General features: G+C 39.6%; 1 protein-coding gene across 1 annotated transcript in view; it reads left to right on the top strand.

Moving 5' to 3' along the window:
- M (zona pellucida domain-containing protein miniature) overlaps positions 1–18,916 on the top strand; it is a 39,002-nt gene extending 20,086 nt beyond the window's left edge. The window contains exons 2-8 of the mRNA XM_076775317.1: positions 3,925–4,004; positions 13,260–13,504; positions 15,381–15,574; positions 16,083–16,205; positions 16,931–17,145; positions 17,410–17,793; positions 17,992–18,916. Of these exons, the coding sequence (XP_076631432.1) occupies positions 3,963–4,004; positions 13,260–13,504; positions 15,381–15,574; positions 16,083–16,205; positions 16,931–17,145; positions 17,410–17,793; positions 17,992–18,558 (1,770 nt within the window). The 5' untranslated portion in view covers positions 3,925–3,962 and the 3' untranslated portion in view covers positions 18,559–18,916. The remainder of the gene's footprint in view (positions 1–3,924; positions 4,005–13,259; positions 13,505–15,380; positions 15,575–16,082; positions 16,206–16,930; positions 17,146–17,409; positions 17,794–17,991) is intronic.
- Positions 18,917–24,487: the final 5,571 nt, after the last annotated feature.

The raw sequence follows: 24,487 nt of genomic DNA, 5'->3' as shown, positions 1-24,487 counted from the left end.
CGCTCGGTTAGGTCTGACAAAGTGTCATGAAAATCGACGCGGAACGATTCGTGAATGTTTCACGTAACACCAAGCGTGTCCGAGTTTTTGTGGGAACCTTAATCCGATTCCCATTCGCATGATTTTACGGTGTTCTTGCGCCTATCGAGCGTCCTCGTCAGCGTAGCCGATTGTTCCGGTAGGATAGGCACGAATAGTTCTTCACCGACGGCCACGAGTCATTAACCAACCAACAGTAATTGTTTGACATTGGCTAATGTAAATTCAGATCGAAAGCAGACAGAGGCGTGTCTCTTTGCAGGCGTCGCGAGTGCATTAATTAAATATGCCCCACAACAGCGAGCATTCACGGTGTCCCGTCGTCGTTAGGATACAGCCAACCGCGCAGGTACACAGATACACAAACGCCGCTGACGTTCTATCACTCGTAATCCGCGACGTGCCACTTATGCGTAGAACACAGTAGTAAACTCAGTTTTAATTAACGTCCTCCGTGCGACAGTGCCGTGCTCAGCTGCGAGACATTCTAGCAGCCAAGCTCTACCAGCTTCTCCCATTTGCTTTATCTCCGACGCTGGGAGTCTCGCAATTGACATCGTGGCGCTGTCTACACTCGAATTTAAATACAGTGGTTCCCGCGCTCGAGTGACAAGTTTTAGCCCCGGATTCGTGTAACGGGATTGTCTTCGCCATTGTTCGTATCTCTTCAGTGTAGGCATTCAATTATCTTCCAAACAAAAACGGTTTTATATTTTAGTAACGGTAATGAATCATTGAGGTTTTACTGTTGACAGTGAGTTCAAAATGTCTGACAGTGTTTACAAAAATGAATGATAAGTCGAAACAAACAAACTCCTATTCTAAAAATAAATCGAAAAGTCTATTACCATTTTGCAATGCGAAGCTTCCTTTTCGAGATATAAGCAGTTATGACCGCTTCTCGACACGCGCCATTTGTAATTTGTGTGGCATGTGTCGACAGCGTTCCCCCAAAAACTTTGAATACTTAAATCTCGAAAACGATGCCTCGGATTGTAAAATGGTAAAGGAATTTTTTATTTCTTTTTAGACGAGGAATTTATTTGTTTGAGCTTGTCTCATCGTTTGAAACCCTCTGTACATTGCAATCGTGTATTTGTAATGTGCAAACGCCGCAATCCTAACGAGAAGCTACTAAAACTATTGATTTTAAGGCTACGTCGAAACAGAGAATTAAAACTAGTACCAATGTTGTTGATACGGTTAATAGATAGTACCACAAGCTGCAGAAAAAGCAGAAGAGTAAAAACCCGAGAAAGTCGATTCGCGGTCGATTCGTCCCGCCTGACGATCGTGTTTCCAGAGAATGAAGTTCGTTCAATTCCCAGTGTTCGACAAAAACGTTGCCCTTGTCAGGATTAAGTCTCAGCGAAAAAGAATTTTAATACGTGAGAACCTTGTCCTCAAAGCGGCGAAAAGGGCGCAAAAAAGGATGGATTATCGGATTTGCTAGGTAGTATCTACTTGGGCAAAGCAACTCTGAATACCAAATGAGAAAAAAGTGTTGAATTGTTCGTTGTCGGACGGTGACGTGAGAGAGACATCGAAATAGAAACGAAAGAGGAACGAATCGTTCCGAGTAGTCGTATCACCGCGTCTATCCGGTCATTAAGGGAACGAGGTTGTAAGGCAATCGCTGTCAGTCGAAACCTTGGCAAAGTGGTTGTGTTTAATCCTACTAAAAAGTGAACTATGAACACTAGATATGTTACCAGTTGGCGTCGATGTTCGGTTGGAGAGGTTACTTCGTGCCAGGGGGCTCTTTTTGGAGTAACATTTCGAATGCCACTGAAATTTGGATATAAAATTATCCTTCGCCGCTTAAAAAATGTCATAAGAATTTAAAATGTATTCATTTTCATGCATCGATGAATTTAAAAAATACCACCGGCTTCGGATAAAAATATTTTCGGATAAAAATTATTTTCTGTTCGGTACAACATTTGGCAGGAATTTACGGGATGACCAAACATTATCCTAAATGTGATCAATGTCCCACGCTATTGCCCGAAACGATTCCACGGCGTAACGACAAGTGGAACGTATTAACAATTTTCGCGACAGTCGTAAAACTAATCGCGAAATCATGGACGGCCATTAAGTGTCCAACGATTGATCTTCGCCGCTAAATACGGCTTCAACCTGCGAGGAAGAACCATCAGCGTAAATAACTCATAAATACTTTACTACGGAACGGACCCAGAGTTTTATGAATGGTCGCGGGGAACAGGTTTCCATCTAGCTGTACGATCATTGAAGCGTTTTAGCTTTACTTTGTCCTTATTTTACGTTTCTCTTAATCCTGAATATCAATCGCCCCTGAGGCGTGATTAATTTTCTCAATTACGAGATTAATATTTCAAATCAATTGGTGCCTGTCGAACATATGTACTTACTTCGTTCGCGATACCAACCGCGTCGCGCATTTTCCTTGGCATATTCATCGCCGTCGAATATGATGTGCAGAGACCGAGGCCGAAACGTTTGGTCTTCCCTGTAATTACGACGTCCTATCGTACGTCCATTTACGCCCGCTGGGTGATACGGATCGCTGGACGCGATATTGTTCCTGAATGAAATACTGACCGTACTGGTCGAGCTTGAATTTACTGTACGCAAAGCTGGCATTAGAAAGACGCTCGAGGAGCCATCCGAACCAGTATTGCTTATCGATTCATTAGCAAGTTCGTTGCAGCTACATCCTAATCAATAAAGCATCGTTGGCAAGTAGGTTACGCCATAAAACGCGCCGGGTTGTAATTTACGCCCTCTCCTCAGCCTATGTTCCGTTTAAGACGTTCCATCGGGCAAAGACAACATTCGACAGCGCTTTATCTTCGCAACTTATCTCGCGCGATAAATCAATGTAACAGTCGAACGATAATCATCGGTGGGTCAACACTAATCAAGAGTAGAAATGCCTAAGCGACGGTGTATGAAAGTCGTTCCCCGAGACTCGTTCGTCTCGTTTGTTACTGACTTTGATGTTTATTCAGCGTTTATGTTGCATACACTTTAACAGGTTTATCGGGCTCGTAAATAATGCAACTCCTTTAAGTCAAATTAGTATACTATACGGTCTAGATAGAACGTTACAAGGTATTTTCTCAGAAACCAACGAAGATATCGATTTTATTTTTATTTTAAATGAAACTATCCAGGGTAATAATCTTTTGGGTGGGCCATATAACTCGAAACTGTCTTACATTCTTGTACTAATCTCGATCAAAGTCGTAGATCATTGCTACAAGTTCATATTGTTTGTTCATTTGTGGTCTATCCTTTAAATACTTACTTGCTAATAGTCACCGGCAACATACAACGCGTCAATTAGCGCTTATCAATATCGTTAATTAGATCGAAGTGCAAAACATTTTATATCTAGAAACAGAGATGAATGGTCTTGCACCGGTTCCGTAACGAACCACTGGTTTCCATAAAATATCTGACGCTACGTAGAATCCGATTTACAATAAATTTCACAATATCGGTATCTTTCGTTTAATAATAACCAAATAACGCGTAATTGTCAGAAAACAACTACAAATGTTTCGTCGAACGTACCTGACATTATCTCGATCGATCTTATTTTACTAAAGTTGTACTCGAACGTCGCGTATCCTGATTCCACAGAATGGATCGAGAACACGTACACTCGAAACCCCATAACCATGATTTCTCTCGGCAAATCAATTTTGCGCTGAGACCTCCTTGGGATTCGAACCGCGACCTGACGGTCGGTGTTCAGTTAATTTGCTCGCTAGACCATGGTGGTCGGATAAATTAAAATAGATCCGGCTGCGAATTCCTTCTGGTGGTCAGCCGGCCTGCGTACGATTAGAAAATTATTACAGTTCCTAACTGCGAATGTTTCGTCTTTTTCAGGGAAGCGTATCTCATCGTGAGAGGCTGGGACCTCCAGGATGCCAGGGGTGTGGAGGTTGCTACGTATGATGATCTATATGGTGAGTGATACAGCAATTACCGAACACACATGCCTCTGCCATAACGCGAGCAAACGGATGGAGATAGAAGCAGGAGTAAACCCACATGGAAAATGTAATTCAATATTGGTCTAACGGTTAGCCTATATAAAGCCTGCATGGGAACCGTCTATTTACGTTTCCGGCAAATGGGTATCGTACGCGGGTCGGATAAAAGTAATTGAACTACCTGGAATTGCGCCGCCCAGATGTGCAAACAATAAGAATCGAATATGCGATTTCTTTTGTTCTTTCCGGATTGATGCAATGGAAACTCGTATTTGGTCATTAGAGTAGTACAACACAGCGCACATGCGGTCTTCTTCCGGAGAATAAAACACGTAACACGAATACTAAAACGACTCAAACTGGGAAAACAAAATTTTCAGATTAAGAAAGTAAAAATAATAATAAGTAAAGCAATACATTTTGTATCGTAAGGAAAAATTTGTGAAAACTGATCGATGTGTTAAATATTTTTAGCAATTGTAAACAAATATTGTGCCAAACATTACGTCAATTAAATAGAATGAAATTCTTATACTCCGTTACATATTATTTTATAACGGATCATACGTACACGATCGTCATCATGTTCTTGTAAATGAGATTACGTTTGTTCTAATTACCAAATACGTGTTTCCATTACATTGGGCAATAAGAACTGAAATAATTGAACATCATTGGGCCCGAAAGCGTCCTACTTTGTAACGTAATATGAAGCGCTCCAAATTACGGGTACGGAGCTACCTGGATAATAGAACTCACAAAACGAAACGTGGAAGTTTCAGTAAACATAGGCCTGGAAATTGACCATTCTTGAGACATTTAATTTTGCAACATTAAAAAGATTATAGCTTGTAATAAAATTGTTATCGTTGGTTGTAGCCGTAACAAGCCATTTACTACTTCTGTTGATCGTTTTCGACCAACAATTTGCGGTCATCTTCGGAACCACCAAACAAGGATAATTCAATCTAAAACACAAAAGTATAGAAGCTTTATATTCGTACCTAAAAACGTTAACTGATAAAATACTTGTATACTTAAACTTGATACATGATCTATAGTTCCAAGCTGGTAGCTTTAAGGTTAAGTATCATTAACCTAACGTTGGTGAAATCGACTACACGTACCGTGCGACTTTATGATCCGCGTCGCGACGCGCGGCCTTCCAATACCAGAAGGTTTCTCACCTCGAGACTGGATGAAACGGGATTGTTACAAATGTAGCATGATCTGTCGTGGACACTTTAGATAAGAGCAGATGCTTGGAATACCTCTGTGTAACCATACCGATTGTACGGTACAGCGATCGCGGTAGCTTTTCTCAGGTTCTGACTCTTATATTCGGACGTATCTTTTTGTCAGTCAATTAAATCGTAGATCGTGTAGAGGTTCGGCCACCGATTCCGGTAATAGGCTATGATTTTGAGTATGTTTGCTGACGTTGCGATACTCGTAGATCCCTTAATTAAAGTCTAACGGGCTTAGGAGTGAAACTCTCCACAAATAAGGGGTACCGTTCAAAACGAGAAATTACGAACCGAGAGACGAAGAGAGAGAGAAGGAAGAAACTGTTTCTCGGTTACAAGAAGAGAACGCGACGATGCTCGTCCTAAAACGACGCCGAATGAGAAATTCGTCATAGTTCGATGACAATGCGATGATGCAGCGGGAGACGCGCCGGCTCACAAGCGGATATTGCCTACTCTAGGTACCGTTACGCGTGTCTTATGACCTTCTTTTCCTCTTTTTCCCTCTGCACCTGCTTCCTCTGAAAGTTATTCAGGACCCCTGCGCAACCTATTGCCCCCACGACGTTATTGCGTCTGCAGAGTGAGACCTCTTATTGCGGTCTCGCGCAGGAAATGCGTCGCGTCCTCTCGCGTGCCTGCTCCTTGCAAATTTATGCGCTTCCGTGTCCATATTGTTCGCGCTGCTGGATTTATTATTCGTCCCACGGAGAACCATGCACTCGCGTACGACTTATAAAGTTTCATGGATTCTTTACTTGTATGCAAAGCAACTGAGAGACTGTCCGCGGCATCTATTTTATATTCCTAATATGGACTCTGCGAGAAAGAAACAGTTTTCGGCCACTTGCAATCTACTTGCCAGAATGGTCGTTGTTTACGCTATTGGACAAACAACGTTGTCGTTTGCTCTAAATTTACGTTCGAAATTATATTAATGCTAGAATTAAACCTAATTAATTCTACTTTAATAATACTAATAATATTTAGTCTTTACTTGGAATGTACGACCATCAAAGTGGTAAATCGTCATTCTCTAAACATTTTAGTTATACTTTCTTCGTGGGAAACTTCAAGTTTTCCAATCATAATCCAGACACCGTTATAAATATTATTTACAGCACAACGATGATTTAATATCTGATCAAATAATGTATTTAGCAATGATTACAAGTTCTTCAAAAATCTCTTCCTTCGATTTAACATATTGATTTTAGGTAATATTCTCTTCTTTGTTCATTTTAATATCAATGTAACACGACCACCCATCCACATTAGCGTTATGTACGCTGAAACTTTTTATCTGAACAGTTTACGGACGTATGCATAGAAGGAAATGTTCATCGAGGAAACAAAACACATTTATATATTTTTCAGTTTCTTAGAAATAGTAAAAACTATGCTACTTCTGTAGAAAGAAAGTTGAAATTTCTTGTAAACATTAATTTCAATGTTAGTTAGAAAGTTGGTAGATTAAAATTTATCTTATTACTAAGTACTACAATAGTTAGCTACGTTACACGTACTCCAAAGAAATTGCTTTTTCAAACTGTATAGTGAATGTGAAACAAGAATATTTAAAAAGCTGTATATCTTTGAACAACATTGCTCGCTTTATTAATATTCTAAAGAATTTATTTTTCTCCATAACTAAAAACTAATTGTAAAGCACCGAGGATCGAAGGATCCCCGTTGAGAATCCCTGCTGTATCGTAAAGCACAGTTTCGTTTCTCATAGTTTCCATACAACATGGTACAAAATAACCGTGTTATAAGGGGGTCATTTATATTCGCGTTCTTTCATACTGTACATCGATGTCTATCTACTAGCAGAAAAACTACAGAGATCATTCCTCCGTTGATCCCTTAAATAATACCCATCGTTTGAAGAAGAAGAAGAAACATTAAAATTGCTTAAAAATTTAGTGAAAATTAACTGATATTGCTTCTTTTTCCTTTTCACGGCCCAAGTATTATTTATTTTAGCGATCACCAAAGAAATAACCCCCTTTGACCAAGGACCGATCTTTCTTTCTCTGTGTGATATCCACGCGAAAGAACGTGACACGGAGAAATAGATGCACGTCTCGAGCATAGACAAGCGCATAAGCGAACAGAGAGGAAGCTATTTCCGCGTGTCACGAGAAACACAATCGGGTACCGAGACGGGCATTAGTATTCGAACGCTAGAAGAGCCGCGATGGGAAACTCACCTACTGGCGTGCCTCACGTTCGAGTGACTCAGAATACTGATATATTCGCTGTTGCGACGAACCGCCGCGGAATCGTAAAGTCTATATCCTGCGAATTGCTTGAAGCCGCGGCGCGTAATATAAATATCGTTTGCCATTCGTTTCACGTTCGAAAGCACGAGCGCATTTTCTTTGGTTGATAGATGGCAGAGATAGAACCTCAGTCGTCGCGCGACCTCAAGAATTTCCAGGGCTTCGATTTCGCTTTTCCCGACTGTGCTCGACAAACAAAATCACAGACGAGGAATACGAGTAGAAATTTTTCGACGAAAATAACAAATTTCAAATTGTTCTAAAGAAACTATTTTTAGTTGCGATGGTCAATTATAATCATTTTTGGTGAATAAACATACCCCCGAAATTCTACCCACTTTCGAGAAAAAAATTCCTTACACATTACGAAGATTAATTTTCATTGTTATTAAGTTTGTATAAAATGATAAGAAATTTTATGTTGCCGAGATTTCGATATCTCTTTGCCAGCGTAATACCGGTATTCAATCCTTGGGAACGTGAACAGTTTCGAATAGTTTTTGCTTAGTCGCTGAACGTCGATGGCCGACTAAAAACTCTGAACCAATACGACTCCCAATTCCTTTCAGGATTGATCTTCCAAACTCCCATCAGTACTTTCCGCTCGATACTCCCTTTGGAAATTGGACGCTATTTACCGAAATCCGATAAATGAGACAATAGAAATCTTTCCACGGCCACGTTGCAAAATGTCTCTATACAGCATCCTTCGATTGCAATGCCCGTGAAATGTATCGAATAGCCTTTTGCTAACTCGTTTGACTCTGGATATCGAATTTGGAACTTTTAAATTGTTCTAATTGTTTAAATCATTATTAAAATGGCTATTGGTTGTTTCTATATTTTACATAATAATTTAAACACATAAAAGATAATTTTGAAACGACAATATACTGGTTTAATCGACGCATGTCTTCTCAGTTATAAATGGTACGTCACACATACCTGTGAACACTATATCTTCCGTGTTCTACGAAACTTTCTGCGTCATCCTAGCTTCCGTATCTTCCGTGAAACTTCCTAAACCTTGCCCTATCCTATCACTCTCTCTCTCTCTCTCTGTTACTTCCAAAATCCTTCAAAGCCTTACATATGTTTCCTCGGAATAAATTACCAGGATACACCTTAATTGTTCGCTGTTGTACCTTGTTCAGTCACTGTATAGTTACAACTCACTCGGAATATTTAAAATGCAAATTTCGAGCCTATCAAACTCTGTGTTACTAAATAAACCAGCAATAACTTCCAAGAAATATAAATTGTTAAAATCAATCGTTTATCATACCACTACAAAAGGTATGACAAACTCGCTTGACACCGAACACGCTAATGGCATAAATTTCTAAAATCATTAAAGATCCTTGAAACGCTCCAAAGTCTTACGATCTCTTGTTAGAGAGATCAGTCCCTGGTTAACCTCTTCAAGAATGAATTATTTTGCTTGAAATGCACAAAAATTCAAAGTGTCTCCGACCAGTTAGCTTCTACGTATTTTGAAGATGTTTTGAAGGCAGACAGAAGGAGCTATTTTGCTTTCCGAAGATTTATGGCTGTGTCAAGAGTTGAATAGGTCCTTGACATAAACTATGCACACTCATGGACGGACAGTGAACGATGACTGGCGATTTGCAGGCGCATAGTTATCGAGTGTCAAATGACATTGTTTAGGAAACATAAGAGTTTGAAAGAATGGCAAGCAACCTGACGTTGTACGGTCGAACGAAACCATAAAAAATCGATTAGCGGACATAGAAAAAACTCTATACATTTCTAGTTTACGTATTTTCTTTTGTTCCCCATACTTTCGTGTATCAAAGTATATAGTAGAGTAATATTTAACGAAGTTGACAGTTTCAGTAAGACCTCCCATACTGAAATTAAGTGAAACTACGATTAAAACTTTTATAAAGTGATACGTAAATTTTCAAGCATATATTCTAACGACCTATAATAGCTCAAAAGTTTTCTGTTTACAAATCGATCTTATTCCAGGTGCAGATACCTAAAGATATTCGAGCGACGTTCGTTTGAAAATTTTTACCCGTTACGTATAAGGTAACAGTGACAATGTAACGAAGTAGAAAAAGAAACAAAAATTGTGTAAAGTAGCAATAGTGAAGTAACAGTAATAGTAGTAGTAGTAGTGTAGCAATGTGCGGTGGAAACCATTGGACGTTGTCACGGAGCTACCGTAACTGTGGCTCGTCAGACGACATACTTCGTAAGTAACGGGCAACAATTTTTAAATGCAAATAACTCGAAAACTTTTAAGCATCTGACCCTAGTGCGAGCGATTCGTAAAGAAGAAAATGCCTACTATGCGTCCCGAAAGTTTCATGAAAATCGGAGATTCGAAGTTGATGGCTCCTGTTAGTCCCAGGCGTTACGAAGGCTGACCAAATCGCCTGACGATTCCTTTCCAGACTCTCGAGTTCTGATCGGTATTATTCGCTATCCCGTGCCACGAAGGGCCGAAATCCGTTCAAGGTGGCTGTAAACAGGCCACAGGATACCCGCGAAGAGTATCGAAAAGCTCTCTGTTAACTCGATCCTCGATGTCGAGCATGAATCGAGGCGCGGCGGAGACGTCGGACGGACAAAGAAAAACAAGGCTCGCTCGCGACAGCGTCGCGGACGCACACACGCGCGTGGCCCGGCGTATGCCAGGTGCGTAATCATTTCTAATGAAACGTTGTCATTTAACAGTGCGATTGTAAGAGCGCAGAAACTTGTTTTCACTTGCGCGAAAAACGGCGACCGTTAATGCAGCGGTAAAGACGCCTCTCCCGTTACAGCATTGCGCGCGAGCAGCCACGGCATATACGCGGGGAACACCTTCCTTCGGCGATGCTCACTTACGCGTACGTGTCGCGGATTTTCTGCGACTGAGCCCGATCCATTCGTCGTGTGAGTACGCGGGTTCGAGGTAATACGCCCAAAGACGTACCGAAGAATGCACGCAGAGCAGAGACATTTCTAGAAATCCTCGGGACAAACACGCCTAATCTCCCACGGCCTGCGCGCCTCTTACTCCGCCGTCAGGATTCTTGGAGGTTCCGTGTATTGACCATGAATAGAAAAAAAGAAACGCAAGAATCACCGTAACGAGAACGTTAATGTAATTTTTGTATAGCAGCGTTCGCCAAAGTGTCGACCCTGGGGCTCCGCGAGTCGAAACTCGATGTTTTTCGAAATTTAAAAAATACTTTAAGGTAGATCGAAACTAATCCTGGTCCTTTTGTCTTCCGTTTGATAGAGAAATACTACCGGGGCACTGGAAAGCATTTTATATTTCGATTATTAGTTATAATTTTTCACAGCAGAATGGATAGAATTTAAAGGGTGATTTTATTATCATTCATCTTTTGCATAATTATTTAATGAACATTGAAAGATCTTACGAGGAAATGAATATTCATTTATAAGTATCACCTGTAAGTACTTCTCTTCAGAAAATGTATGAAGCTACTGATTGGATAGGTTTTAGTTTGTTTGGACGTCTACTGGCTTAAATATGTTCGAAAGAAATTAAACAGGTTATGAGTATCGTTAAAGTCACGTTCCCATCAATAGCTCGTTTTAATGTACTTGTATAAATGTTTTCATCTAACTATATACTGGTTTAATTGAAAATACTACACGCATTTCTCTTATCTTGAATTTGCTCTTAACAGTACAGTATATTTTTAAAAATCTATTACAAACATGATATATATATTTCAGTGGGTTTAAATTTAAGAATTATTTGAAAAGGGGGGAAATGTTAAAGCTGAACCTGTCTGGGGCATAAAATAATTACTAGATTTGCTAATACTTTTATAATTGGTATTCGGAGATGGGAAGTTTAATGTACTATCCGTTACGTCGACGAAATGCTATTCGTTCATTTATCGCAGCGGAATTCAGGTTCGAAGAGACACAGTGTATATAGATGGGACAATGAGTATTTTACGATAAGCATAATGACATAATCGCAGCACTCGATTGAAAATAAAGACTCGAGAAACGCGAAGTTATAGACACGGTAGTATAAGCTTCTTAAGAAACTTGTTCGAAATATATCTCGCGATCCTGGCAGTTGTAACGATTTGCATCCTGCTCATTTCTTGCTCATTGATAACAGATCACTTCAAAAGCTGTAACTTCATTTTTATTGGATCAGCCTTACAAGATCTGCATAGCCATGACGGCTCGTGATAGGTGTAAACGCGATAATAATTTCAGAATTCACGACACGAGTGCCTTCTACGCATTAAACGGTACGTGGACTGAACGATAGATCAGCTATTATGGCAGTCGTTAAATATTTCCAGCGTGTAACCAAAGACGCGTTTCGTGATTTGCTTCCACGGCAAAATAAATACTAATAGTCTCTGTTAAGAATTTCTCTATCAGTCCATGGCTAATCGTGGCCGAAATAATACACCGCCTGATTTTACAATCAAAAATTAATTTTATTCTTAGTATTATATGTACAGTAATGTTATACAAAATTAGAGACACGAGCATATCCTATTATAAATACAATTATACTCTATTAAGAATTTGCTTCAATTTCACACAGCTTAAACAGTTGGAAACAATGACGTGTAATTAACCAGTTACAATACGTACAATTTTCTCAATTACCAGTAGACATATCGCGGTTAATCACGGCACGAAACCGTAAGTTTACCTAAAATATAGCAAATAGAACATAAAGAACCGTTTCTCTAAATATTTATACGACGCACACTACCTTAACAAATATACGCTGCTTGAAATTGAAATTTAATGAAGATTTACTGGCAGTAATTGATACCTTATAGAAGAAATACAGTGGAAGAATCATACATATTTAATACAATATAATAGAATTTGCACGCTGCTCGTGCGAAAATTTATGATCAGGATACTTCTCGTTCATAAATAACATTTATGAGATCGCTCTCTTGATTTTCAGAGCGTCACCAGTCTATAAAAGTTTCATAACGATTATATATATCTAGGTAACTATACCGCAAATCTCGTCATTTTGTTACTCAATCAGCTTGATTTAACATTGTCGTGATGTATCGTGGAAATTTACGCGTTGAAAGCCCATAATGCCTAACTAATTTTGCACAGATACGTTTAATCATTCGCGATCTCATACGCCTTATAAATTCTATTGGTGATTATTTCATAACAGTGTTGCCAGTATTTCAATTTACCTTAAAAATGATTTAGAAGCTTAGATTATTATCTAGTAAAGCTACCAATATGTAGTTGAAATTTACGAATGTCTAAAAATTCCATTGCGTTAAAATACACGTTATAAAATAATACAAATGGTTTCTAAAAAAACAAAGCCAAAAGTCCAGTAACGTTGAAATAGATTGCTGCAGATCGCCCACGCGTCGAAAACCCATGCAGTGTCCGCGATTTCGCCGCACGACGGATTAATGATATCGCCAGAGATACAATATACCCAGCAGATACAGACATAAACTGCGAGGAGTTGCTGAACTCGTAATAAATTTCGACACAATACCCTGACCACCGCCGACAGCCGCTAAACTCGTGATTTACGCGCGTAACTTTGGGATGCTCGGTCGAACGATATTCATAAAAGGTGCTCGCGCGTACGCCCGTATTCGCGAACGGTGAACCAGTGAGAAAGGAAGAGGATGTCGTCGTGAGTTCAAGGTAGAAAAATGTATTCCTTAAATGCGCAGGTGGTTGGCTTGAAGAGTGTCGGTAGCAACAGCGACATTTGGCCGCTGGAAAGGCCAGAGGGAATGCCAGCCATACAATCCCTCGAAGTGATGTGCGGAAAGGATCACATGGACGTGCATCTTTCGTTCTCTCAACCCTTTGAAGGCATCGTATCGTCCAAGGGCCAGCACGCCGATCCGCGATGCGTCTACGTTCCACCTTCCACCGGGCAAACTTTCTTCTCGTTTCGGATAGCCTACGCGAGGTAAGACCGTGAGATTTCTCGATGATCCGTCGGGATGCGCCTATCTATGGAAATATCTTTATGGCCATGCTGTCTCTAACTCTACACCTTAACACAATCGAAAGATTCATGGCACGCGGAAACGCTAATGGCTCGAGATCCGTTGCGCCGAGCAATTTACCCATGGAGAATCGTTAACTTGTAATTTCAGACAAAGGGTAGTTGGATGATTAGAAATGGTTTTATTAATTTTATCATTCATTCTGCCGCCTACACTAATTTCTCTTCGCTTACATTTAACTCTGGCTCTTCACTATACCTGCCGCTTTGACCCCTAACCACTATGCACAACTATGCACGCCGTTCTTGGCGTTTAACCTTCGCACGACGAAGAATTTGTTCTCCGGCGCTTCAATCAACGTTTATGTTTGAGAGAGAAGAATCAGTATTTCTTATGACTAATTTAATTGATTATATTATATTTTTCTCGACCCTGGTTTTAATATTATCGGTACAAAATCTTCCACAAGAATCTTGCCTAGGCCAATGGTGAACGAATGCGATACATATCGAGTACAGGTCGTCCGTTTGTTTAAATTTTGATCTAAAAACGTGGGAATCGGATCTCTTCCGACGTTAAATTCCTCTACTATCGCTCGCGATATCACACACGAATCGATAGCAATGAGTTCACACAGTTTTTGTGGGAATTCTTTACTGTTCGTCGACTCGAACGACCGTTCGTCATCGTTTAGATCCTCTCGGCCGTCTTTGAAGTATCTACAGCACTCAAATACTTCTATACGGGACATACAATTACTACCATAAACTTCTTTCAGCGTCTCAAGGATTTGTGCGACCGTTTCCTCAAGTTTAAAACAGAATTTAATATTTGCTTTTTACTCTGTCGTGTTTACGAGACAAAGTCCGCCAAAGTACCGCCGCTAAAATGTCAATAACTTCTGGATGCGTTCGTTTTTGTTGAAATTTTAAGAGTCGATAGAGTTCGTGCGTTCCTTTTCTAGTAATGGATTTTGAATACATTCGATATAAGAATACGGACGTTTGTATTTCATTTCTCAAGATCCTTTACACGTAATTAAAAAATGTGTGTAATACATTTCTTAAAATTGTATTTTCCAAATTTCTTAAGTTCCTATTGTAATATCTTAAAGAAAGGCTTCAACGTGGTCTGAAACGTCAGTGAATTTTACATACATAAAAATTGTTCTCCCTATAAAAAAGAATCTGTGTGTATCGAATATATACAGGGTGTTCGGCCACCCCTGGGAAAAATTTTAATAGAGAATTCTAGAGGCCAAAATAAGACGAAAATCAAGAATACCAATTTGTTGATGGAGGCTTCGTTAAAAAGTTATTAAAAAATTTTAAATCGTACTGGAAAAATTATTTTCGGTTGCGGAGGTCAATTGCAATCATTTTTGGCGAATAGACATACCCCCGAAATCTTACCCACTTTCGAGAAAAAAATTCGAGGTGTGAAATTTTTCGACGGAAAAAAAAAATTTTAAATCGTTTTGGAAACATTATTTTCGGTTGCGGGGGTCAATTACAATCATTTTCGGTGAATAGACATACCCCCGAAATCTTGCGCATTTTCGAGAAAAAAATTCAGTACGATCGAAACTTTAAACGTTAATAACTGTTTAACGAAGCCTTCATCAACAAATTGGTATTCTTGATTTTCGTCTTACTTTGGCCTCTAGAATCCTCCATTAAAATTTTTCCCAGGGGTGGCCGAACACCCTGTATATATAGAGAGGAAACAAATATTTCATTCTAAAATTTGTATAATTAAATATAATACCATCGGTACGAAGACAGAAGGAACCGATAATGTAGTGAAAGAGACTAGACTCTGTTCGTTTGATCGTAGATGCGGCACCAAGCCAGACATGCACGGACAGTTCTACGAGAATACCGTTGTCGTTCAGTACGACAAAGATCTGCTCGAGGTCTGGGACGAGGCCAAACGATTGCGATGCGAATGGTTCAACGATTACGAAAAGACCGCCTCGAAACCTCCGATGGTCATCGCAGATCTCGACGTGATACAATTGGACTTCAGAGGTACAGTTTCCGATCTTATGCATGCAAATTCCAGCGTCGACGGTCCTTGGAGGATAAATAATATTCGGAATACCTTAACGTTATTGTGACACACGAGTTTCTTAAACGTTCGCGTGAGACCGAGGAGATGAACCGTAGAGTACTTTAATTTCCGTGAGACGGAACTGCGGATGTATCGACACGACAGAGCAATTGCAAGGTACTCGGAGCCCGATGTACGTACGGGCGGTTTACGTCAGCCACATTTTACCGTGTACGAGTCTACGGACATGTAGCGGATAGGAGAAACGATGATCCCTTGGTGCAAAGAGTTTAATACGAGGTAAATGATGGTACCGTATACGGTAACTCGTGCACTCGCGGTTGACCACAGGTGGAACCGCAGCCACGCCACTTAATTTCAATTTATGCAACATGTATAAATTGCACCTGGCACGTCGCGCCTAGAAAGCGACCGCCTACCTCCGGGTCGCACAAATACGAGCGTGCCGTTCTATTGATATTGCAGGCGACAACGTAGATTGTTGGATGGAAATTCAACACGGCAAGGGACCATGGGCGCCACCGGTCTCCGGAATAGTGCCGCTCGGCTCCACCCTCACTCTAGTCGTCGCTATAAACGATTACCGAGGTAACGAGCAACACACCTTTCAAACCCATACTTGCTGGAACAAACGTAGCGATCTCGTGAAAACTGCTGAATTAATAACGACTCAACGATATACCTTTTTTTATTGCCTGACAGAATATTAATACTCTTATCCTATAAAATTACTTACTCCATCGATCCTACAGGTATCGCTAAATGCACTCTGAACAGTTACCCCGTACTCTGGATACTCTAATAAACTTCGCGCAAAATGCAAGACAAGTTGCGGAATGCAAAGGGTTAAAGACCCGGAACAAAACAAGCAAACGCTACAACCAGCAAACAGTACATAGGATCCTGCAGCCAAGAGACCGCTATCGCGCAGGGAAAAACCTATTTAGCGGTTTGTGCCCAACAAGGGTATCGCTTAACTCTCTGCAGCACAGTGGCTAACTCGGGTGACCATCTAGAAAATGTCCGTTCAAGCACAGTGGTTAGCATCGGTGCTTGCTACAGAATGTACTCAACGCATTTGCATCGCCTTACAGAAGCACCACATTTTTATGATTGATCTAAAAAATTCTATAAACGTTGAGCCTCCAAAAATATATCTTAAGCCAACGTTTTGCACCTAGACACACAAATTCCTCCTATGCATTTCGTATCGACTCACGTACTACAGTTAAATAGATCGCTACGTTTGTTCCGTCGACTTTTGTGAATTCTTAGCAAAGGAACGTCCGTTAACGTAACTTTTCCCGACGCAGGGGAATTCGACATGCGGGTCAAGTCGTGCGTGGCCTCCGACGGCGGTGGACACACGATACAGCTTAGCGACGAGTTCGGATGCGTGCTCAGGCCGAAGATGATCAGCCGATTCCTGAAGGCGCGAGGCTCCGACGATCGAGCGACAGTCATCACTTACGCCTTCTTCCACGCGTTCAAGTTCCCAGACGCGCTGAGCGTGCACATCAAGTGCAAGGTAAACGACGCTCGGCCGATGTATGATTCGATCGGGAACGAAATCACTGACAGCTAAATTTATTATTATTACGCGCCGCGAAGGTGCCGCGTTAGCTTCGAGAGTCGCCTCGCTAAACTATAGGACAAATATTTACCATCGAACCGCTGAAAGAGTGGTTCGAACGACTCTTCGCGCATTATGCAAATGTGCGCGTTACAAAAAAAAAAAAATGAACAATGACTAGGAGCATCGAGATGATAGGTTGTTTTGATAAATGTCAAGGTCGAGATCTGCCGTCACGGGTGTTTGGATCACTGTCAACTGAGTGGGTCTGTTGGCCACTACATTCAAGAGCGCAAGGATCAGATACGACCGCAGTACTCGCAGACCACAGCACCGCCCACCGTTCATAATGACGACAATAACAGCGCTGACAAGGATAACGAAAACGCAGGAGGAGGGGCCGAGCAACCAGACGGCTCCCTTTACGACGACATCATTCAAGATGGTGACGAGATGACCTCGATAGGGGGTCACTTCTTGGGGGTCGAGAAGTCAGTTCCAAAGGCGCAGGCGCAGATGAGCAACCGATTACCGGCGCCGGTAGTCGAGACACCCGACGAAGAGATCCATCCGGACGACGGTGATCTCTCGAGGCCATTTTTGGTAAACACGAACACTACATCAACGCTCGATAATTAAATTAAATTCTGTAATTGCGAAAATCATTGTAGATGCAGCCTAAAAATTACGATTAACAGATACAGCATTAAGCTTGTAAATTGCATGGTTCTGCGATTGAACATTGTGTTTTATTTTGAAAACTGATGACAGTTGATCTAAAGCTTGAATCTCTGTTTTAAGGATCCACCGAGAGTGACGCGATACGAGAGCGACCAAGAACAGTTCCCACACGGGCCACGTAATCTCGAGGGAGACAACGCCGCGGTACCAGTGACACCTCTCTCGTCTCCAAACGGCAGACGAAAGAGGTCAGTCGTAGTGTCCGACAGGAAAATCCGTAGCGCCGACGTCGGTGTGAGCGGTTTGTACGAAGTGATTTCTGAGGCCGATCTGGCCTTCAGCCCGGACACTCACGCGGAAGCGGTAACGGTCTTCCAAGGTAGAATACGCGAGGAGGTGGTTTATGGTATCTGCCTGCCTATGCCCGGTTTCAGCGCGTTGTTCATCGTCGTGGCACTGTCCGCGGTCATTTCTGCGCTGGTTGCCGGGGCGATGCTGCACCGGCTGCAAGCGCAACGTGAGGCGGTCGACAGCAGAAAGAACAACAGGGCTGTGCACGCGACCAACGGCTGGTTGCCGTACGGGTTGCTGCGCGTGCGTTGCACGATGAGACCAACTCATCCCGAGCAAATCCAACAAAAACAAACGAGTCCAGTCGCCGCGAGTCCCTCGGTGGAGAGAGGTTGACGATTCGTGACTGTTGTGTGCGTGACGGGAGGCGCGTCTACGCTCCTCGAAAGACAATGTGCAATAATATGCTGTACAAATTATTTTAAGTGCGTAAAAGCGCGCGCGAGTTTCTCACGAACTGTTCCGGGACGATCCTTTGGTTTACTTAGAGCGAGAGAGAGAGAACGCGCGAGAGAATGAGAGCGAACGAGAGAGAGAAAGAAAGAGAGAGAGTTCAACGGTGCGCTTTAAACCGAGCTCCTTCTAGAGTAGTGGTTCTTAACCCCTTTTTTTCACAGACCCTCCCCGCCACCCCTCCATCTCGTTGGCAGTCTGCTGTTTTTGAATATTAGTTGAATCAATGGTCATCGATCAGTGCTCCATTTTAATAAATTTTTATTCAATAAAAGAAATCTATTAACTTGTATTAAATATATTTATAAAATATAAAGTAACTATAAAATAAATATAATAAAATATTAATATTAGTTAAATTATTATTTGTATAGATTTATATTATTGTTTCCAATGAATATATTAATATTTAAATGTAGACGATTACGCGTAAGTCTTCCGATAATTTTCTTAGCTTGTAAAAGATGTTTCGCTGCTCGAGAGGAGCCGACAAACGCTGATTTAACTGCACAAAATAAAATTCATTTCATTAAAACGATAACTAATTTTACTGGAATACAAAGTACAATACAGGTATATGAAGGAATATAAATTTATTATATAATTATTATTGAATAAGGACATTGAACTGTGGAGTGTCGGGCATTCAATTTACTTCAATGGCCGCAAATGTTAAAAATCCTGAGTCGCGCAGATATCTAATGCTAAACGGGATTAAAGCTTGTATAGATCATTCTGCAAGACGAGAATGGGCTTTTAGAATTCAAGACTTTTCGAGTTAAATCCCAATTCTAACAGGGTTTTGGTCCTTCGATAAAATTTATATTAGATAGAAAAATATTTCATTAAATCCCATACTGTTTCCAGACGTTCATAAATTCCATTTTAATCTTGGTAAATTACTTCCGTCAGCATTTGAAAGATTGCAAAGATGCGAGCCTTCAACCTTTTCCTCCATATTGGCAGCTTAGCCAAGAAATTAATTTCTCGGTATACATGACAATGGTGACTTTAGGATATTGAATCGAAACGTTTATCATAGTCTACTGTCTATCGTAATTATGAAGCATCGAAAGAATAAAATTGATATTTTAAGATATAATGTATGCACCGACAATAAATATTTAGTATTCCCCTCTGTGGAACCTGGTTTAAGAACCACTATTCTGGGGACGAAGTTTTCGATAGGCGTTTTCATTTTTATGAATTCACGAATGAAAGCATTATAGATGATTATTTTTGCAAAGTTGGTATTGGGTAAGTAAGCAGTATACTTGCAGAGAATAGTTGATATATAGAACGAATTAAAGAAATTCGCGAAAAGGAAAATCAAAAGGTACGACGTGACGGCTTTCGCTGTGAATATCGTAAACGTGTCACTTTGTCCTTGAGATTACGAATGATATTGTTAGCAACTATGTTCTTGTTTTTTTTGTTCGATATTACATTGAGTCAAAGACGATGGGAGCGAAATGACGCCGCTTTCGATGGCTGCATCTCTTTCCTTAGATAATTCATAAACGGAAGGAAGTATATCCGTGGAATATAAACTCATGCGGTTTACAAGATTCTTCTTCTGTATGTAAATCATCGCGTTTGTATGCCGCATAGCATTGCGCGTCTATTATCTACATATTTAATGATCGATTTGCTAGAGATGCTGCTATGAATTGTACTTAGACAATTACAATCGAAATCAAACGACGGCAAACGATAATTAAAACAACGTTCTATCGTTGAAAGCAATCGTGTTTTTCAACTTGTTGTTCGAAATATTTTTTCAATTCGTGGTCCTTGTATTCGTTATCGAAAGAATCGTTACTTGCGAGATATCGATTACGATTGATCTTCGATGCTAACTTAAGTTTAAATCTTTTAGTAGTCGTCAAACAAGAAATAATTTAACTTAAAAATAAATGCTTCTCACAGAGAGATTATTACACTATATTAGCATAATTATGTGCGCAACGCGAGATTTACTTGCACGAAGATTAAATCGAATCGAAGCGGTCAACATTCTTTCGTGTAAAAGAAGAACTTTGTTCTCTATTTTCACTAAAATCATTGAGAAAACTTGCAACGCGTTCGATTATCGAAACTTCGATCGACTACGACAACTGTTGATCCATAGCGATAATAACTTCGAAATAACAGCACCTCTAGATCAAGCCCCAAAGAGGCTGACAATAACACCTAGTTGATGGTAGGAAAGCAATCGTAAATATTATCGAAAAAATTGAAAAACGTTGCTAAGAAACTCAAATCTCTTTTATTTTAAAATATGTATATCGTTACGTTAGTATAATACGAGAACTCAATATTTTTAGTGACATTTAACCTTCCGTTGACACGCCTCAGTAGCAATTGCAACGATTATAGAAATGATTTTATAGACCTGGATATTCCAAACGAGAATCATTTTTATTTTTATAAGCTTCTTTGAAAATTATTCACCACATTAGAATTTTCTTTTCTTTCGTTTTACGTTCTTATCCTAGGCCGCGTCAACCGAAGGTTAATAATCGAATAGAAATCGATTGGAAGATCGATTGCCTTCGCGGGCCTTTTGAATTACGCGACTAGAGCGTAGGAAGAATTATTTAAGAAATCCCTAAAGCGTAATGCGCATTTAAAACGTCCAGGAAGACGTTTGGTTTATCATGGACGCTGATCCTGAAATACCAGACATACGTAATTACATATATAAGTAGGAAGTGTGTATCTGGAGAATATTATAGGAGAAAAGGGCTTGTCACTTCGGAGCACATGTACGAGTATAAAAAAAGAAAGAAACAAAGAAGGGGGGAAGCTCTTTGTACAGGAAAACGAAGCTTCCTCGTGTTTCCTTCGTCTTTGTAATAAAAAAAAAAATGCCTGTTGTTTTCCTTCTCCAAAAGAAAAACAAATTAATTAACGATGCGGTGGTTCGGATGAATATTTGTTTTATTTCCTCGCTCGTCCAAACATTTTGCGAAACGCCAGAACAATTTTAGCTCGTTAGATTATTTCCTACAAATAGTCTAAAAGATACTGTCGTACAGCAAGTGGCAAAGAGGATATTAAAAATAAAGAACAAGCAACCACCAATTGCTAGCACAACGGCGTCTAGTAATGGATGAATGCTGCTGCCTCGCGCAAAAGGAACAAAAAAGTTAAGTCGTTTTTTTTTTTTTAATCGAGAGGTTGTGTGTTTATTTAACATAAATCAATGATAATGCCAATAAATGTATTTACAGCACCTTAACCGATTTCCACAGACCCGGCGGTTTACTTTTTTCCTGTGTTATCGTTTCCTGACATGCAGACACCCGAGCACAATGATAAAAAGTTTCTCACGTCTCCACTACACGATAAAATTGAGAATGTTCGTACAAAGAAGATGGCAAATGTAATTATAAATTTATTATCCATATATAAAAGATTAATTACTAACGTTCTTGTAAAAAGTACATTATTTCATCGATGAAGTATAATTTATAAACGTTCTTATGTCTACGTGCTTACGTTAACATTAAATATTACATTATAACCTTTTATATACCATTACAAGCTACTGACTATTGCTTTATACATTTGATCTTGGTATCTTGTATATTTCTCCACCAATTGCATTTATGAAAAATTGAAACGCTGCGTGAAAAATGAATGAATTTGGCGTTTATTACTTAGAATTTTACATGTATTAATTTCTTACGTTAAAACAAAAATAATTTCTTTAACAATTTGAACTCGCATGTTTACAAGTGCACAAGATACATCGTATAAAGCTGAAGAAATTTGGAACATTCTATGCAACAAATAAATAACGATATGACGACAGTGTTGTCAAGGTATTAAAAAGATACGCTTTTCTTTAAAAAAATATATACTATTATCTCGCAGTATTTCAGCCTTAGTCGTACCGAGTTACGCATTGTTCATACGCAACGGGCAACAGTTAAAAAAAAAAATAGAAAACCCAAATACCATGGTCCCGAAGTAATTGTAACAAGGAAATCGCGAGCGCATTGTTTGATTATCTTTGACTAAATTTCCGGGAGGGGGAGGAGTGACTATACACAGTCGCCTGTAAGGGTTTGAGCGTAAGTTTTATCATGACGAAGCACAAATCCATATCGGTTTATCGTTCTGATAGAACAGACACGATACACGTAGCAGAGAGTATCTAATTTATTTTATTACGAACTATACTCTGTCTGGTACGTGCTGGTATACAGAATCGTGCTTACGACATTCTGTAGCCTCTACAATACCTGGAATGGAACGACCAGGAAGACCGGTTTGTGCAAGATTCAATGAATAAAACTTAAGTGTTTTTCGCGATCACGAAGATTCGAAAATGATCGCGAAACGATAACCTGGCTACCAGAATTTCTACTTTGTACCATTCGAAATTCGATAACCTTCATTGAGCAACTCTATATCGAAGTAGACTTTATATTTTGTCTACATCCTGAAAAGAAGAAACCAACTACGCTGACAATGATTCGTCGTTCGTGTTTGCTTCGATAAATAATTTAATACTACGAAAATCGTCGAACCAGTCTCGAGAAGAAAACCCGCTTCGTTAAATGATAAATAATACAGTCCACGACAAAACGATAGCACATCCCAAACTTTGTTCACAACGTGAAAAGAATTAAGAAACTCTATTGGTCGAATTCATTCGCTATTAAAGATTTGTCTGAGATATTCTGACAGCTAAAGTTTGTCAAATTCAGCGTTCACTAGCAGAAACTTGAATGCAACGTCAATTTACTTTTGTAAACACTTTTATTTTGAAATTTCAAAGATTATGCTTACGGGGTTAGTATAGTAGAACCTCGTTTATTGCACGAGAGGATACACTGAGTGTGATTACTTCCCATTAGACTGATTACCTTGATTATCGCAGAAGTTTCCAGCTCCGACTTTCTGCAATAATCGAGATTCTACCGTGCAATTCTTGTGCTCAAAAATAAACAGTCTATGGAATATAAAATTAAGAACAACTCTTTATATTTGTAGACACCATTAAGACAAATGTTTGAAAGCGTGTGCTATCATTTTGTCGGACACGATCTTCAGGTTTTCATTGTGATTATTAGTAAATTTTTGTTCGTGTAAGAAACAGTGGGTTTTATGTTTTTGTTATTATTAATGAAATCTGTACAAAGTATTCGAATAAATTAGATTAAAATTATAATTAAATTGAAAGTATGGTATGTGCTATATTTTAATCGTGAACTGTATGACCGATCGACGACCAGGGATGAGCACATTCGAATAACTTTTTAACCGAAATACGTCTAAAATACTAAATATATAGATTCGATATTCGGAACAAGTGACGGACAAACTGACATATTGTATTTTGCAGTGGTGAAATATCAACGTTCACTTGCATTTTGTACTCGTTCAGGTTATCGAATATTAAATACTCTTGTAACTTATATTCGACGATATCGTTGAATATCGAATACACTATTTTGTATGTTTCACTGACAAGGAAAGAATATATCCGTGTTTTAGGCCCCGTAAATCTGGTATTAGTCTGATGTTTGTTCCTCAATGTTTTCATAAATAAATAGATATACTTAAAATAATGTGAATTCTTTACAATTTGTTTAGAAATCGTAAAGGCTACTGAAGATATAAAAAATAATCATTAATATTAAAAATACCATGATCGTGTTACTAATGATACAGGAAGTGATCGTTAACACGTTGTGGACCGAATTATTCTGCTTCGAATTATACAAATTATTATGCAAAAACTACAAACATTCGATACTTAAATGTGCTTTTTATTTTACAGTATTCCCAATGGCAT

Source organism: Colletes latitarsis, chromosome 10, assembly GCF_051014445.1.
Source record: "Colletes latitarsis isolate SP2378_abdomen chromosome 10, iyColLati1, whole genome shotgun sequence".
NCBI lineage: Eukaryota > Metazoa > Arthropoda > Insecta > Hymenoptera > Colletidae > Colletes > Colletes latitarsis.
The sequence above is the reverse complement of the archived record's forward strand: the minus strand, read 5'-3'. Positions and strand labels throughout refer to the sequence as shown.